The sequence below is a fragment of the Aulostomus chinensis genome, chromosome 10 (assembly GCF_037954235.1).
Source record: "Aulostomus chinensis isolate RoL2024-O1b breed Wild chromosome 10, RoL_Achi_v1.0, whole genome shotgun sequence".
In the NCBI taxonomy this organism is placed as follows: domain Eukaryota; kingdom Metazoa; phylum Chordata; class Actinopteri; order Syngnathiformes; family Aulostomidae; genus Aulostomus; species Aulostomus chinensis.
The window spans coordinates 18785840-18804572 of record NC_141329.1 but is presented as its reverse complement, the minus strand read 5'-3'; the positions used below and the strand labels follow the sequence as shown (position 1 = coordinate 18804572).

Below are 18733 nucleotides of genomic sequence, written 5' to 3'. Positions count from 1 at the left end.
AGTAGTTAAATAAATGTGGGAGAATGAGCATGCTAAATTCAGCAAATAGCCCTGGCACTTGCAGCCGACTGACTAAAACTAGTTTTACACATTTTCTCAACAGTCAAATCACTGCAAAGAGCAGATTGTTTGATCTTGAAAATTACAAGGAAAATGGGAAATGCTGACTCCATGCTTCTTAAATGAGCGTTTCACCCCCCCCCCCCCCCCCCCGCAAGACAGACACATGTCAAATTATTTCTTGTGAAACTTTTCAAAACACTTCATTTTGAAGCAAGCCCTTCAGAGCCTGTAAACATGGGACTTCTAACTTTGAGGTGCTAAAAAAAGAGCTAAAACCTATCCTGCCTCAAAGCAGCTGTTAGCTGAAGGTGCCGAATGTAGACATCTTTGTTTCACATGTGTAAGATGATCATTTTGATAAATGTTGATTTCAAATCAACGTGTCAGCTGTGCAGACTAACATTATCTGAATTTTTTAGAGGACCCAATTGTCTTCTTCTCAGCCTTGACCCTATTTGTACCTTCATTGCTCAACATTTTTCTTTCTCTGGCTGACAGAAAATGTGCAAACTCAAGAGTCTACAGGTACTTTCTTTACTCATAGCAACAATGAGAAGGAAACAAGCAAAGACAAGTTAGCATGTGTGCAAAGAAAAAGGCAACACCATTAATTAGAAACTAGCATAGTGACAGGCTGACAATTTAGAGACCTGGGAGCGAAAATTTAAAACAAAAATGCTGCTTGAATTCCTTCTAGGATCGATTCTGTTTCAACTGCACGAGTTCATATCACTAGTTGAGGATGATCCAGCATATACTCCATATTTGAGATAGTTTGAAAAACTTTGGCAGGGACAGGGAATGTGGAGGAGACTGTACCAGCTTCAGCTGAGCTACTGCAGTGAAACACCTGACCAGCCAACCACACACATCTGGGACTGCCTGTACAGATGGGTTTTCAGAAGATGGTAACAAAACAATAAGAGGCAGGAATGTTGGTGTAGAAGTGTAGCTCATGATTTGTTTTAAAAGAAAGACACTGACCAAGCTTATACACTGTTAGTGTATAAGTGCAGCAGTTAGTACTACCACTGAACAGCTAACAAGCAATCCTCTTGAGGGATTAAAGGTTTGATAAAAGGGAATCCAAATGTTTCCACGATGGTCTCCGGAAACAAGCGGAATTGAGTTTATTAAGTCAAAATGTCGATAATCTTTTCTGGCAGGTTATATGATGAAGGAGGAAATGATTCACAGCCAACAGTTCATAAAAGGTGTACCAGTAAGTTTGACCAAAGAGCCCTTAGCCACACATGGAGGCCAGGTGTTCAGCTAGCAGTGCTTAGAGTTTAATCCACTCTGTGTCAAATATATGGCCAACATCTTCAGCAGACTTTAGGAGATTTGCTGTCCCACTGACTCAAGCCTTTTAGGTTTGAAGGTGGGTTCTGTCATCAGGTTGTTGAACAACTCCAAGATTTGCTGTTAGATGAACATTTGGTTGTTTGTCAAATTAATTATTCTTTCACAATGTTCAAAACCATTTCTTGATGACTTCGTATAGTTTCAAAAGTTCTGACAGCCCTAACAGATATCAGGTTTTTTTTTTTATCAGTTTACTAGGGCTTTTGGCAAACCTTGTCATACTGTTTCCCAGACACAGCTGTTTCAAAGTCCATAAATGCACTGTGACATTAAATGAGGGTGCAGTGTGAAGCAACAGTTAGCGAATAATATGATCGCCGGGTAGTAGGGAGCATTTATGAGCCATGTTTGTACACATTCTTATTCATAAGGCTTAAGACCCACCAGACATCAGAGATCCAGTGTCAAAGAAGGCGTTGACTTCCATCATTGTACAGTTACACACACCAAAAAAATATTTGTCAAAAACTGGCCAGTCCCAAATAACATATCTAGGCCTTAAAACTTAGGCTTAATTACCTGCAAATAACCAAAGCTCATCCAAACAGACATTAAATGGAATGCAGATTGCACTAACTAAACAAATATTACCCATATACTGTAAATTTCTAGCAAGTGCAACGGCTCAGAAGTTACTTTTTTTCTTCTTCAGTTTTTAGGTTTCTAAAAGATTTAAGGTGATTAGATGTACTTGTGGTGAATTTGTGACATGCCCGCTTCGTTTGGCAGATGTGGCACTCAACTTTTTTGGGGTCCTTTTTTTGTAAATTTGGAAGTTGTTCCACATGCCTGACATTTTCGACATCTTGCCTGCGCAGTGTTCTTGAAAGTGTGTCAATGGCAGCTTCAGAGCATTGTTGGCGAATTCAGATGAGAGCTGCAACCCAATACACTATGAAGATCAAGCTCTGTCTAAGAAGAAGTGATAACAATTAATGCTTTGCATAATGAATAATATGCACAATCTTGATCCACTTCTACTGTCTTAATTGGGATGACTGATGTAGCCTATTAACCCCACACGCCACGAAAAACAAAACAAAACAAACAAACAAACAACACAACACCAACGAATGAAGCTTTGAAGCTCCGAAGCATTCAGGTCAGCCCTAATCCCTACAGTCAATCCGTCTATGCATTCTGCAGCTGAGGAAATAACTCTTAATGCCAGCAGATGGTGGTGGTCTCTATTTGTGACATGGAAACCAGAGGACCTCGGACTGTGGATACAACCTGTTTTGTCAAAATGTTTTATATGTGACCTCTTAATGAAACTTAATTCATTGCTTTGCTTCCATTTGTTTAATCCTGAACTCATTTACTGAAAATGACCAGCCAATCAGAATGATTTCTCTCACCAAAGACCTCCACTGCCAATTTATTATGCTAAATTGGTCAGAAAATATGGACACACCACAAAGACAAGGGCTACACTCACTAGTGGCTGAACCTGGGGGGGGCTTAACAGATACAGATAATGATGACGGAAAAATGACAAATGAATCAACTTGGTGACACAAGCAATTTCAAAAATCGAAAGAATCCTCAAACGCAAGAATATGATTTACACATGGCAACTGCAATATAAGAAAGAATATTGCGGGACTTTGCGCAACCCTCCAGAGACAGATATGAGTACATGTTGAGTGGGACAAATAAATGTTGCCAACTCCAACTTAACATACAAGTGCCAGTGTTCAAAATAGCTCCACTCCCAGTGTCCAGGCCTGTTCCCTGCCAGTTCCAACTGCTGGGCTGTGGATGGCCACAGCAGCGTCATTCACACATGACAGCTGGCTGCCTGGCTGGATAGAGGCGGGGCAGGAGACTGGTGAGGCATGTGGCACAGCTCCTCTGTGTTTTTACTACGGTGAACAGCGAAGTGACAGTACATAGTCAAAAACAAAAAGCCCACTTTTTGGAGGAGAGAGGATCAAAATAGATGAGCTGAAAAGGATTAGGGTAATATCTATAAAACACTTTGTCCTACCAATGGTCTGCACAAGATGAAATTAAAGTTGGTGACTTGTAGTAACGGCAAGTGAGTGATGATACAAATACCCTGGAATTTAATTCAAGTAGTTGCACGCCAGTCAATAATTAAGAGAGCGTATTCTTGTGTAAAACAGCACTGAGGTGGTATCTAAAAAATAAATTAAAACACCAGCAATCAACACATCACACCCAAGATCATTCCTCAAATGAATTTTCACTCCACTATGAGTATTTTAGATGTGTTTTCAGATTAGTGCAAAGGCAGCAATTACAGGTTGGCAGGATGTAACACCACAACATCTCTATGTTCCGTTCAGGGCAAGAGACACTGACAGCAGCCTGTCTCTGGGTATGATTAAGTATGATCACGGTTAAAAACAAAAGATGTTTTTAAAGATACCAGGTTGGTGTTTGGGAGAAAGAAAGCTACGAGACCAAAAGAGCGTGACATTATGGGCTGACAACACTTTCATGTTTTATAATTAAATAAAAGCGGCATTTTACGTAATGTGTGAAAGAGCATATGAAATATTTGTCACTGCTCCTCAAGAGTGACGAAAGTAAGCGGGGCGGGGGGGGGGGGCCAAGGAATTCCTGTTTGACTGGCTAGAAAAACTGAGACAAATTCTGATACAGTAAGAGGCATATCCCAATAAAGTATTCATATTGCTGTACCTAATATAGGTGTGGAGTTAAGTAGATAGTTCAAAGACAGTGAATCCAAATCAATTAAACTATAAGATATTCCCCAATACTTTATAAAGATGCAATGGTTCTTTAATTTTTTGTGGTCTAAGTACAATATAACACCATGCATTTAAAATAATCTGTATTATAGAAGACCTCGAGGATTAATAAAATGATAATCTCTTATCAAACTAATTTGACCTTGTTGATATTTTTCTGTCCTGAATTCTTTGCGCCAGAGGTGTGAATTTGGAATTTGTTATGATGTTCTAGTGGAAAAGGAGGTATTAGTATGAAATTATTCAATGTGCAAAAATGATCTTTTACCACCTACGTGTAAAGACTTTTCCCTTGCATGGCATTTGGTGCAGCTGCAGAGGAGCAGCAGGGTCTGTTCTAGGCTACGGGACAGGACCAAGAGCTGACTACCAACTTCTAGAGGCCAGTGCTCTGAGGAGGCCCAGGTGGTACTGCTGGGCCTGCAGGTTGGACGGGGGTCTAAAACTGGGTCTGAGTGGGTAGAGTTGAAAAATGTTGCAGCAAAATCACAGGTTTTCCAAGGAAGGCCTGGAATTACATGAAACATTTTTGTTTGCAATGGTCACAGAGAGGCAGGAGGGCTTTCTGTGTCTCTGTTCTTTATTACTGATATCTAGCTCAAAACACAAAACCTTCAGCAAAATGAGGTCTTATTTTGGACAGCAAACCTGAGCGACTGGGATGTAACAATGATGTCAAAATAATAAATAACCTGTAACCACTTCTTTTTTTTTTCTCTTCTTTTTCTACACATGACAAATTGGAAACAGAATAAAACAACCATCCATAGAATGGACTGAATTTTAAATTGAAAAGGATGTCAGATTAGTTTCATGCAATGTTGCTATGACAACCAGCGTACCTAGTGGGTAGTAAAAATGTGGTGGAAATAGTTCTGATATGAAAGGGAAAATGGACTGACATCCAGTACTTTGTCCAATGTTTGAGTCTGAAAGCTTTGCATATCAGTTTCTTCGTTGGTCCACAGCCACATCACAGGGTCACAAAGCCACTAGTAACAGCGCCAAGTGAGTCCTGGGTCTGGTGGCACGGGATGGAGCTGCATGTAGGCCAAAGGTTTTTGTGGCAACTTTCATGTTAAGACAAACTGTTGTAGTAAAACTAAGCTAGATTGTATTTTAGTATCTTTTGTAGCATATTATTGTTCATCTTGCATCATGCCTAAACAAAAAAATATGTCTGTTAAATATTTGTGGGGACTTGAAGTTTCTATAAATAAGAACATGATGACAACAACAGTAATAGTGAAAATAATCCAGGAAAAAAGTACGACAATCACTATTGTTAGATTATACGTCAGAATTGGATCAGAACTTAAAGAATGCACATCGGTGCATATCTAATTACATGGCAGCCAATTCCATGAGATTAGAGCAGCAAGGAAGAAATGGGAATAAGACACTTCAGCGTCAGATATTGGACAAAGGAACAAATATCCATGTTTTGTGACAAATTTTGGCAAACTGCCAATGACATACCAGAGGATGGAGTCAATTTCAGTGGAAATTTTTCCCACTCAGATGCAAGTTGGTTTTTTTTTATCTCCTGCAATCCCAATATTAGTTGTTTTGAGTTGTATCTTTCATCTAACATATAACAGAGAACCTCCTCTAAATCCCACAAATTAAATGAGCGCAGTGATGATTTTAATTTTAAACTAGTCACTTTGAAAACTAACAACAAGATTAGTTGTGGTAAGATCGTACAAGAATCGTATTTTTTTTCCGTTTTGACAGGTCATTTCAGGATAAGTACACACGCACACACACCTTAATTTCATTTAGTTTCTTCAGTTTCCGAGTGCTGCTGCATGCTGGCTCTGTTATACTGTCACAACTCACAGGGACGTTTTAATAGAACAGAGATGTTTTTCAAATTAGTAACACCTGTGCTTTTCATACCAAGACAGGGCTCTACAAAAAGGGCCTATTCAACTCAGTCGGTAGCAATGATTGATCAATCAATTTGAATATTTATTCGTCACACATGGACATTTTTAGAAAAAAGAAAGCCTGAGTCCAACAAGCTTCGGCACAGTCAACATAAGCCATCAATGAAGATGTTCCTGCTCCTTGCTTGTGAATTGTTACACCTTTCAATCTACAAGAAAGACTCTGCAGCGTCGCTGTTTGAATTATGAAATCCTTTCCTATGTATTCCCTGGAAAGTAATTCAATTTAACAATACATATATACTATATATAATATGCCAACATTGAAAAGTCTTTGACAGCCATCAACAGTCTGTTTACCTCTCCATCAAAAAGACTATCAGTTGGACTTTTGGAATTTAAATAAACTACATGATAATCCAAGCTCACACTACAGTCATCAAAATACTGTTGCCAGCACCATGTGTTACATAATGACCCAGAAATCTTGGCTAACTGTGTTGGACTTTGCCCCTGTGCTTAAAGATATTTCATGACTGACTTGCTATCAGACTGGGTGCCTGGTACATTAAGTTTCCTTAAAACTGATGTAATAACAACCTACATTGGAGAAGAACAACAGTGTTAGCAGTTCAGGGAATGGAAGCTAACAAACAAATATGGGTAAAATAAAACGACAAATGACAGTTAAACGGGGGCGAGATGTGAAAGAAAGAACTGCAGTAAGCACAAGTCTCTGTGACTGGCCAGCTGGCCAATTTCATGGGTGATAACAAAACAATTAACATGAAATGGGACATGAGGCGCCATTGTAAAGATTTATGTTGCCCCTGCCCCATCTGGACAGCTCGCATCACTGACCTATGTTTTGGCCTATAAAACACATATACCAGAATTAGAAAGGCAAGTTATCAACACTACTGATCCAGAAGTAAGGCAAGTAGTGATTTTGGGACAAAAAAACAAGACAATTATTCGGAATATTAATATTTTCATTTTTTTTTTAATGGCAAAAAATATGGCTCGATTTTGCGCACTGGTTTAAGACAACTTAAAATATATCACTTTACATAATAAATTTTTCATCTTGTGCCCTCCAACCCTCCACTCAGATGTTTTATGTGTTGCTGTAGAGGAGAAGTTCTAACTTCTTTACCAAGAGCAGTGAAATGCTTAATTTACTACATCATTTATTCCATGACTCATAAGCTTAGGTTACTGATAAAACAATGAAATTTCTAAGGTCAAACCATTTGTAAAGGCAGTCAGTCTAGTCTGACACTGCTGAAGTATGGAATGCACCGGTGTTCCATCCAATGAGTCCCAGAGAGTTATTTAGCCATAGTCTAAGCCCGCTGGTACAGCCGTAGCTTCCTCATGCTACAATGACTCACTAACGCCGTCTGACGAATTTTGGAGGGACATCGGAGTAGAGTACGGTGAGTCATGGTTGCCTCTTGAGGAACCCCGTGGTATAACGAGACAAGATGGCCTGTCACTCGCTCGTTGGGGATAAAAAGTATCCCCTTATAAAATACACCTTTACATACAATTTGTATACCTCTATATGGAAGATTATCTTAAAAAGAAGGTTAAAAAACATAATAGGGTCTTCGCCTGAAGTACCTTCAGGCTCAGGCCCTAATAACTTTCAGTGTGTTAGCACTGCAAAGGCAGTGCTATATCCTGCATGAACTTCCTGAAGAAATGTTTTCACTGGACAAACAAAGACAGCCTGAAGGGAAACAGCACACCTGAAACAATGACGGGATTTAACAATATAGCAGATGGCACATAGACATACATATCATACACACACACACACACACAATATTTTTATATATATATATATATATATATATATATATATATATATATCAAAAGCTGTCTCAGCATTTGAGGTAGGCAATGCCTTTCTAAGACAAGTACTTTTAGTTTTCCCTAATTTTGTCATCTGTTGCAGCAGGGGGAAGCTCAGATTAAGCTATTCTGTTTGGACAAATGCTTTAGCTATATCGTGCATTTTGCACATTTTAAAAAGGAGATGCGATCTTATGTTTGAAAAAGCAGTGCGAGGGTTGCCTTGGGCATGAGCAAGGCAAATCTAATTTGACAGAACATTTCATACCAAAGGCAATCAAAGTTCTTAAGACAGTGTACAGGACCCATGTGACAATAACAATACACAGCAGAATACTGAACAAAAGCATGGAGATGAGCATAAACAGGAAAATTAATGAAAATTTAAGTTAACAATTTGTGTTTTAACAGTTATTTTAAAGGTGGGTTTCAATTTTTGCAAGTCCTTGCTTCTCTGACTGTTTGTTCAACATTTGAGCAACACAGAAGTTATAGGCAGCTTCACAATGTTTTGTTCCGATTCTGAAAAAAGCCGGTAATCTTTAATCAATTGACCTGAGGTCTGCAAGGTTCAAACTGGGCAAGTGATCTGATAAGTGTCTTGCATCTAAACCAGATTGTAGCACAGACTTGAAAGAGATGATGTGCTTTGAAGGAAGACTAAGAGGAAAACCTCTTAGACAACAAGAGTGGCTGATCAGTATCATGCATGTGTCAACATCCGTCAATCACTGACCACGTGGGGAATGTGGACCTGGGTGATAGATTTTTACTCCTTGTATTCACCTAGTGAATAACTTATTTGAGAAAACTTTCTCTGAGCTCTACTCAAAGGCCTCTCACACCAAATAATATCAAGCAAAAGTACAAGTTCACACAAGCACAATGAAAACCTGGGAAAGGAACTAATTAACAACAATCACAAATATTTTTATTAACTTACCATGTCTCCAGGGGTCCTTGGGCTCCACTGCTCCAGACACAATATCCTCATCTGAGGGAAATGTCACCCTTTTGCCACTTGGTTTGTGTTTATCATCCCCTTCCTCCACCGAGGGGTCCAGCACAGCCTGGTCCATGGCAGAAGTTTCTGTGCTACCCGTTCGGCTTGCATCGGATAGGCTCTCTGTTGTGCTGCCAGCTGGGACATCTTGCCTTGTGGGATTCAGGTCTACAGTATTGCCTGACAGCGATTCGATATTGGATAAGTCCACCTCCAGCACCCCACTCTCGTCAAGACTCAAATCCAGACCTATGTCCATGTCCCCACCATCATCACCCTCTTCCACACCAAACTTTGCAGGATTCTTATCTTCCTCCATTTTGTCCACCACAATAGTGTCTGTTTGCTCCTCATCATTGGAAAAGATCAAATCAGCAGGGTTTTCTAAATCAGGGGCATCTTTGACAATGCTCTTACTATTTCCATTGACTGCATCTATTTCCAGTGTGTCTTTTGCCTGGTGGTTATCCTCGGCAGCCTGAAGGTTGTCAGTTAGCTGAGGCATCAGGTACATTTCAGGGGCCTCTGTGGGAACAATGCTTTGTTTATCTGCATTACTGTCTGTCATCAGTTCAGAGATTCGGGGAATGACCCCTTCTGTGTTGTTGGCAGTATTGTGATCATCATCCACATTATTTTTTGTCTTGACATTGCACAAATCTAGACACTGCTCTTCGATATTCATGTTTTCATTTCCAGTGAAACGCAATTCATCAACTGTGCCAGACAGCCTAGTTATTGGTCTAACAGTGCCTAGGAAACAAGTGACATGGATAAGCTAGTCTCTGGCCTCAGTCGTACAACAATACACGTAGATGCACACCTTACTTGACCAAAATGCAATCAGATATTTCGAACTTCGTATGTCCTTGTTAGCTATATTGGGACACAACGTGACCAAACGGTCATTTAACAGAATAAATATATGATGTCTGCGTGAAATCGATAGTGCTGCAATTATTTATTTGCCTACAAAGTCAACTTTGCTCAACTACCACCCAGCCAGCTCGCCACAGTCACCGCTAAATAATCGGCGTCTTATTGCTCCAAATGGGAACCGTTGAAAGGCTCCCGGGTCGTCAACACATTGCCCACAGCATTTAAGAGGACCAATCAGTCAATCGAAATGAACAACTCACTCAGGGTGCCTCCATTACACTAGCGAAGTGAGCTTATAGCCCGACATCAAACCGATTCATTTGCATGAATTGAGTGAGAGAACGTTAGCTAGCTTGCTAAAGTTGTTGCCCAACAATGACATTCAGGCCCGTGTATGGTTGCGTGCCTGCTTCTTCTCGTTTCCCCCTCACAAAGTCCATTCTTCTGCGTCCAGAGAAATATTTTTGATGTGGCTCTTGTCTCACCCTCTGTCGTGCTGCAACTCGGCTCGCATCACAACCCTCGACCAGCGGCAGCCAGAAAAAAAACAGGCGTCACACTTCGAGCAATGAGCATGTTTCGGTGGCTAACATTAGCTGTGGGGCTCCGTGCACAAGATACACCTACCGACGCTGCTGAATATTATGAGATTACATTAACGATTTTCCGATCGCACAGTTCAAGTTGACATCTCATTGTCCGGGAGAAGTAGGGCTGAATCTGTTTTTGTCAAGCGCTACCATTCGCTAGCTAGCTTGTTGAAGTCCAACAACTGTTTGTTGTTCACACGTCTGACGTCACCACGTCGTGCCCACAGGGGTACATTCAACAATCGCAACGTTACAAGGGGTTGCAGAAGACAAACAAAAACAAGTAAGGAAACGTTGAAGGCCATCCACCCGATTTGATTCACTTGCCTTTTTGATGTCTTGCCAATGTAAAACCAGGCTCGAGGTTTTCTTCACACTTGTCCTCGTGATAATGCACCAACAAGGCAGAAATGTCATTTCCACATCACAGTTTGAATTATGAGTCTGAATTATGGTCAAAATCTTAATTATGGGATGAAAGTCACAAATATAATATGCACACAAGGAAATACAGTGTGAAATTTGATGCACATGGTGTTGGTTTTTTGTGTTATGAAAGCCCAATGCCATTGTGTCCTGGAGTCTGTATAAAGTATTTGCTGCTTGAGAGAACTCAGAGGTGATGGCAGTTTATTCCAAGTTTTGGGGAATTTGATTGGTCATGGATTATGTGATGTAATGAAATTTCTGACTAATCTCTTACTTTTGGCTTGGGGGGGTTCTTACTTTAATCTTGGTTTGATCTTGACACCCAGATGATGTCAGAGAACATCAAAGCTATCCAGGCCCTTTCTTCCTGGTCATGTCAGACCGGAGACCCTCAGACGCTTTACACCTCAGACTTCAAAGGCCTTCCAGTCCTTTATCTAGATATTTTAATAATTCTGACCAAGACAATCTGAGTCGTTATCACTGGCATCATTTGATTACCATCTGACTACATGCAATATATATAAACAATCGAGTGACTTGTGCTATGGTGGTTGACGTTTTAGCAACAGTTTAAATTCATGAACGACATTAATTTTTACACTGATGGGCACAGTGGAAGCGTTCAAATTGCAAATTTAATTGCAAGTTAATATAATTATTTGCTGATCTGGTACAACTACATGGTTCCCTTAGGAGAAATATGTAGTATTAGTATGGTTGATTGAACACTTAGGTAAACTGCATGAATACACAAGACCACATTTTTTAATACTAAAGCAAATATTTAATAAACCTGCCAACAATTTATCTACGACAAGGCTCCCCAACTGCACAACCTGAACAAAGCCAAAGCTTTGAAGATTTCGCATGCCAAAGGCCAATGAGTTTTGTTGTACTGTACAATCTTAGCAATGGCACAAGACTCAGTTTGTCATTGCTGACAACCAACTTTGATTAGATTTTGACTGCACTGATTACTAGAAAGCAAAGGTCATTTAAATAGCTTTCCTAATGTGGAGGAGTAAAGGCCTGCTTCACAAGGTGCTCCTGAACAGTCGAGTGTCCACCTGAGCTTGAAACACGCTTAAGTGTTGCTAATACTTAGGAAGCCAAATACAGATCTTATTTTGTCTTGCCCTCAGAACACAACATCCCACCCAAACTTTTTAATGTCAGAGCTGCACACTGTAGCATCCATTTGAAGTTGGGACCAGATGTATGGACATTTACAGTCTAGTGATTTGGACACAGGAGCAAGTCTTAAACTAGATTTGACAGAAAATGTTGCTGCCCTAGCTAAAGGCTTTAAAAACATCAAGTTGCTGAGCAGCTAAAAAGACAAAGTTCAACTCCATCAAGTAAAGCATATTGTAAGTGTTTATTTAGTAAGTTATGAATTTTAAAAACAATTAAAACTCCTGAGACTCAACATCCTTGGCAGAACTGTCATCCTTTGGGTTCTTGGTCTTTTTGGGGAGCAGACTTGCCTGGATATTTGGAATCACACCACCCTCTGAGATTGTGACTTCAGCCAACAATTTGTTGAGTTCCTCATCATTTCTCACTGCCAGCAAGATGTGGCGAGGGGCAATTCGATGCTTCTTGTTGTCCCGGCTTGCATTTCCTGCCAGCTCCAGGATTTCAGCACAGAGGTACTCCAGGACAGCTGAGAGGTACACGGCGGAGCCACTGCCTACTCTTTGGGCATAGTTGCCTTTCCTGAGCAACCTGTGGATGCGGCCCACTGGGAATGTGATCCCTGCTCGGGAAGACCTGGAGACTGCAGATTTGGGTTTGGGCACAGCCTTCTTCCCACGGCCAGACATCTTTAGCCTAAGGAGCAGTTCATTCATGATTGCAGACAGAGAAAATAACACAATTCACCGCCATAAAACTAAACCAGTTTCATTACAACTTGAGTTATAAGATGCTTTGTTGAAAATGGTGGCCTACATCATCTGGCATCACTAAACTGTTAAACTAAATTGAGGTAGAACTCATTGTATAATGCAAAAAGTTCCTTCATATCTGCACAATCAACAATTTTGCATCCTTTCAAGTCTTGTACATACTTTATGCTTGAGGAAGAAAACTACCAATTCTATAGAGCTGAAGGCCTGTAATCAGTTTCGCATTATGTAGTCAACCCCCCCTCCATTTTTGTGAATTGGCTAGGAATTTTTTTTGGGGGTGGGGGACTCTAAAATCCCATATAGTTTGAAAAACATTAAATCTTTATGATTCACTTTCTGGCAAATGAAGTTTCATCTTTGAAGTTCAACCACATCCAAATTTAGTGACACTCACCACTTGTGTTGGCTCAAAGACCACAAAGGAGCTGCGTATGACGCTCACAATGCTCCTTTTCAACGAGTTTGCTAATCATCTGTTGATTAATGACACCTGGTTCCTCTCTTTCACCAACAATGTTGGCTATAGTATGTATCTGTAACCTCAAGCTTCTCATGCTCATGTTCACTGTGATAAATATCCCTACCCTTCAAAATATTTGCTCTGTCACATTGAATTTTCATTAAAGTTGTAGATTGTACATTTCAGTATAACAGCAGTTCTCAGGGGAGACATGTAATCGGACAAATGACAAGAACCTGAGGGGGGGATTCATTTCGTGGCCACAGAAAGTTGAGAGGGAGAAACAGAAAAATATTGAATGAAAATATAACACGTTGCATCTTGATGTTAATAAGACTGGTAAATGTGTTTACATGTGTGTGCATATTGATCAGATTACAGGGGATAATGCAGTTTAGGGGGCATTATTAAAAATTAAGCCTTCAGGTTCAATTAGATATCGAAAGACAGCTTTTGTGATTAGTGGGTTACATTCTACATTATGAAAGAAAAGAACAGTTTTAAGACAGGCTGTAAAGCACGGTGGTCCAGTGGTCAGCACTGTTATCTCACGGCAAGAAGGTTCAGGGTTCGAGTCCCGGCTTGGGCAGAGTATCTCTCTGTGTGGAGTCTCCATGTTCTCCCTGTTCCTGTGTGGGTTCTCTCTGGTACTCCAGCTTCTTCCCAAAGACATCAAGAGGGGACGAGGCTGATTGATACTCTAAATTGACCGTAGGTGTGACTGTGAGTGTCAATGGTTGTCTGTCTCTATGTGTTGGTCCTGTGATGGACTGGCGACTCGTCCAGGGTGAACCCCGCCTCTCGCCTGAAGGCTGCTGGAATAGGCTCCAGCCACCCGTGACACTTAACACGATAAGCGGAAGAAAATGGATGAAATTTGAATATTAAAAAAAAATCCACATAGTTTATGAAGCACAAATGCCTGCTGCTTCATCAAATTGGTTCTGCAGGGGCTCTTCGACTGTTTGATTTAACTTTTAGTACGATGGGAATTTTTCTGGATCATATTTTAATTAAATGTGTGCCTATAATGCATGTAAGAGTGAAAAATCTTTTTTTTTCTTGTATCAAAACACAACTGATCACTTCCCTTTATTAGAATGCTTAAAGGAACCATTTCACTAATTAGTGAAAGAGGGACCAAACCTAAGATGTGACACTGAAAGAGTACATTCATTCAGTGGTGGCTTTCAAGATTTTGGCAATTTTTTTTGTGACTACATGTCATGTTTCAGACCAATGTCTAAAATTCATGTTATTTGTTTATATTTGGTCAAATTACTGGTCAGGAATTTCAGCAAATGAGTGCATTCTTTAAAAGATGATCCATTATTTTTATCTATGTTTCTTCATACAATTTCAGAAAACATACAATGCAAACCAGTGAAGACAAGAGAAGTTTCCTAATTCTGTCTAATAGTTTTGAATCTTATGTGTCTTATGTCCGTCTAAAAATGCTGAAATGCAATTAATTTTAAAAATCTGTTCTTGGCGTAGGTTTTTTCTCATTGTTTGAGCCGGAGATGTTTATTCATTTACAGGTACCAAACCTTCCAGTATTACTTTCCACAGGTTTTTACCAATAGGCTTTGCTCATAAATTATTCATCACCTTATTTATATATTTTTTTTCTTGTAATTAATGGAGTACTTCCAGATGTCTTAAATGAGACATCTAAATTTCCATCTGCAAACCTTTGACTCTAACCTGTCATCAAAATGAAACCATCTACTTGAAAACCGATATGCAAATGTGGACATGTTTGTAAAATAATGACTAAACTGCATATGTGCCTTTTTTTTTTTAAATAAGCACCTAAGTCATTTTCTTTTAAGTTTTTCAGAAAACACAAAATACTGGAGACAAAACATCGTAAGGAGTTGTTTGAGGTAAAAAGAAAGTCAAAAAATGACTACGGCAATTATTTTAAGAAGGTGATGATACTGCAAATCATAAAAACTGTCTAAATGTAGAATATTTTTACCTCACCTATTATGTGTAGAAATTGAATGTGCTGGGGGAAAAAAACAGCAGGTGGCAGTACAGACCTCCGATTAAAACAGCAGCCTGTGGGACTAAATCCTATTTTAAAGTGTTTTTATTTTAAATGAGATACTCTTCATGATGGAGCACCTCTAAAATCAGTCACACAGTGTCATGATCCTTCATTTTATGATTATTTGCAGGACAGTGTCTGTCTCCCTGAGCTGAGCACATGATGTGATTACTAACAGGCTTGTGATGACTCATGTCCCACCAGTGTGTACAGCTGAGGTGTTTCACTCCAGCCTGCTCAGACACAGAGATAAACAGGGATAAATAACGTTTAAAAGGCCACTCATGACTGGTGACCTTAACCTGGCAACCTAAGTGATGTCATATTAGCATTTGTTGACTGGTATGAGGCGATTTACCTCTCGTTTGTTTTCTCGCTCAAGGACGGTTTGACATAATGAAGAAGAGAAGTTGGGCATTGAACTGCCAATCGCTGTGATTCATGGAGCTGCTCCACCTGCTCCTCACCTGTCTTTTACAAGGTAAACATCGAAGCTAACGCTTAACCTTGGAAGATTTAGTTTGAAAAAAAAACAAAAAAAACATCCAAACTCATTATTCACACACTAACTTTATTGGATTGAGCCGTGGGTTTGATACTATTATGAATCATTTCTAAGCACATCCATAACGCATACCACTTTTTACAGTACTGTACTTCCATGTCAACAGATCAGTTTCCATGACAACTGAGTAAACCATCTGACGATACAGCTCGAAGCACCAGAAAAGCCTTTCGTGCAGCGCTCAGACACTTTTGAATCCCACTGCAGAAGGGAAGTTCTCTGAAGGTTCTCTATAGATTAAGAACATGCTGAGCTTTTACGGAGCACAGGGAATGTTCTTTAAACATCTTTTATGGTGATAAATGTCCTGCAGTTCCAAGTTCCTTACAAAGTTCCTTAGAACAGAAAACCCACATGGCCGTATAGCAAAGTTAGAAGTTATTTAAGAGGTCAAGACTTTTTAACAGGAAGTACGATTCTGAGAATGTTCTTGCAGGTTAAAAGATGTTGAATTGTGACATTCCTGCAGTTCTTTAGAGGGTAGGGGGACCATGTTTGGTAGCCACTCAGGGAGCCTACGGGATGTTCCAATGTCTGGTTCAAATCCCTCATTTTGTCCATTAGGTTTCCCTCCAAAAATGAATCTTGCTTTCACCGCTTCAATCACCACTTATTCTCCAAAAGATATCTCAATTTTTTTAAAATGGGTGTTGGGTCAGTTGAATTTTTCTAAGGAAAATGCTTGATGAGAAACCTTTATTCTAGTTTAGGGGAATACTTAGATATGGGCAAACACTTCGTCCAAAACATCTCAAGGAAATCCTCATGATGATTTTATGCAACTCATTTCTTTTACGCAGCATCCTTCAGGGCAACCCTAGCCCAAGGGGTTTTATATAACCAGGCACAGGGGTTTTAAAAGTCTGAGACCATGGACCTCCACAGACAAAAATTGAGATAAGGTACCCTTTAACCTCCCTGAGTGTACCTGCTTGGCCTTAAATACAATCCTGATCATGTCATTTCATCCCAGAGACACTCAATAAATGAGCCACACATTATGTTGTTGTTTTAAATAACTTCAGTGAATGCCAGATACATAAAAAAGGTTGGTCCTGGGACTCTATTAGTTTTTGACTACAGGAAACACAGTAAAAAAAATATTGAAAAAAGTAAAAGTAAAAAAAAGTAAAGTATTGAATCTCTGAGCTATCTTCACTATCCTTTTGACCAAATCCCATAGGCTATTCCACACGTGATATCCTATTGTTTACAAATGTAATATTCTTCATGGGAACACCCCCCCCCCCTTATTGTGCTATTTGATTTTTGTATTCAAGGGAATTTCGTGTTATTGAATAAAGTTTGTATGATCTAAACAACGACAAATGATCAAACCAGCGTAAGGGTGTTATTTCAAAAGAGGCTTGGTTTGATCTGGTAACAGATTTGGAGATGCGATTCACTGCTTTAATTAGCCGTTGAGCAAAGAAAACAATAGTATTTAATTATTTTCACTGTGTAGTTTGGCTACAATGTAACTATGCATGTCTCTTTCATTGCCAACATCCTCATTGCCAAATTTAAAGACAACCAGTTCTGTCCTTTTATGCTATTCGCCCTTTCCTCATCGACTGACAGTGACACACAGGGGAAGAGAAAGCGAGCTGCACAGAGACATTTTGACTGTTCGTATTCACTTTAAAGCATGGCAAAGGGCCAATCGCAGAGCAGCGGGAAGACAAATTAAGCAGGGACCTTCCCAGCAGGGCGTCCTTGGACAGATTGGATGTGATTCTGTTCCACCTCTCAACATCCTCTTGACCGAACCCTATCTGAAGAGGATAGGACTCGACTCACAAGCGGTCACAGAGCAGATACCAATATACAGCTTTTGAGTGAGAGCAGTGTATAAAGCCAGTACACACATTTTTACAGTTTATCTGCTGTGGTTTTTCACATTGTGTGCTGTCATCACTGAGACAAGCCATTTGTTTCGCCTGGTCCTCCTGAGAGTCTTTGTCTGGCTAAAAGCTGAAGGCCCTCTGTATTTATTAGCAACAGTAGCTAGTAACACTGAGCTCTGCAGTCGGCTGCCGAATGACGAGGTGACATGAAAGGGAGAGCGCAGGAAACTGTCAAATGATCCAACCATGTGATTAAACTTAGGACTGAAGGCAAAACCAGACAGTAAAGCCTCTAACCAGCCAACTTATGCGTCGAACTCGTGCTACTTCCAGTAAGATAATCTGTCACTCCTTCATTTCTTTTCTTTCAAAAAATGATTGCTGAATTAACAGAGCTTGAATGAAAGAGACAGGTAGAGGTAAACAGTAAAGGCAACTGACTCACAGAGGCCTCTTTCTCTTCTCCCCAAGGGCTAATAAATCTGTAGCTGTGGCTTTTAGGAGAATTGTGCAGTTACTTTGACTTCTAGTTTTTCCTCTTCCCTCAACTTTATGGAGACATCAGTGGCCGACTAGAGGTTGTTCCTGATTTTAGGAAGGTAATTAATCACCTGCATGAAACAAACTTGAGGCTGAATAACTTCTTTCGCACATGCCAACACCTGTAGGATTGTGCTTATAGATGTGGAAAGAGCGGTGTTGATATTTGAATTACTGCCAATTTTTACAGGGCGCTAACCCCACTTAAAAGGACCAAATCTATTGAAATTCTGTATTGCAACTGTTCACCTCTAATAGTCTATTCATCATCAACCACTTTTCCCTCATTGACAAATTCCCAGACGGTGGTGATATTAGCTCACAGGGTGCTGTCACAGCAGAACAAAGGTGTTGAATTTGTCTGGCTCTCTTGTAATCTGGAGTTAATACAGAGCCAATTAATGTGAGGTGTGTGAAGTAATAGGAGAGTGAGTAATTCTCAGAGTGTATCCACTTTAATTATGAAACCTTATGGTGTTTCTCAGGTCCCAGGATCCTAAGGAGTTTAAATCTGTTCCCTCTTTGAA

The 18733-nt window shown here is 39.9% G+C and overlaps 2 protein-coding genes and 1 long non-coding RNA gene across 3 annotated transcripts in view; 1 reads left to right on the top strand and 2 right to left on the bottom strand.

The window, feature by feature from the left end:
* Window positions 1–10615, bottom strand: part of ppp1r37 (protein phosphatase 1, regulatory subunit 37) — a 42048-nt gene extending 31433 nt beyond the window's left edge. Inside the window, exon 1 of the mRNA XM_086216258.1 lies at window positions 8865–10615. Coding sequence (XP_086072384.1) covers window positions 8865–9609 — 745 coding nt within the window. The 5' untranslated portion in view covers window positions 9610–10615. The remainder of the gene's footprint in view (window positions 1–8864) is intronic.
* A 1569-nt stretch (window positions 10616–12184) lies between these two features.
* On the bottom strand, window positions 12185–13235 carry LOC147254605 (histone H2A.J-like). The gene is made up of 2 exons (XM_086215188.1): window positions 13133–13235; window positions 12185–12658 (listed from the first exon to the last, which is right to left on the bottom strand). The coding sequence occupies exon 2, from the start codon at window positions 12649–12651 to the stop codon at window positions 12235–12237; it is 417 nt and encodes a 138-aa protein (XP_086071314.1). The 5' UTR covers window positions 12652–12658; window positions 13133–13235; the 3' UTR covers window positions 12185–12234.
* LOC147254604 (uncharacterized) lies at window positions 13044–15065 on the top strand. Its single transcript, XR_015118066.1, has 3 exons — window positions 13044–13263; window positions 14696–14739; window positions 15034–15065. It is a non-coding gene; the product is annotated as an uncharacterized LOC147254604 (long non-coding RNA).
* The last annotated feature ends 3668 nt before the right edge of the window (window positions 15066–18733 follow it).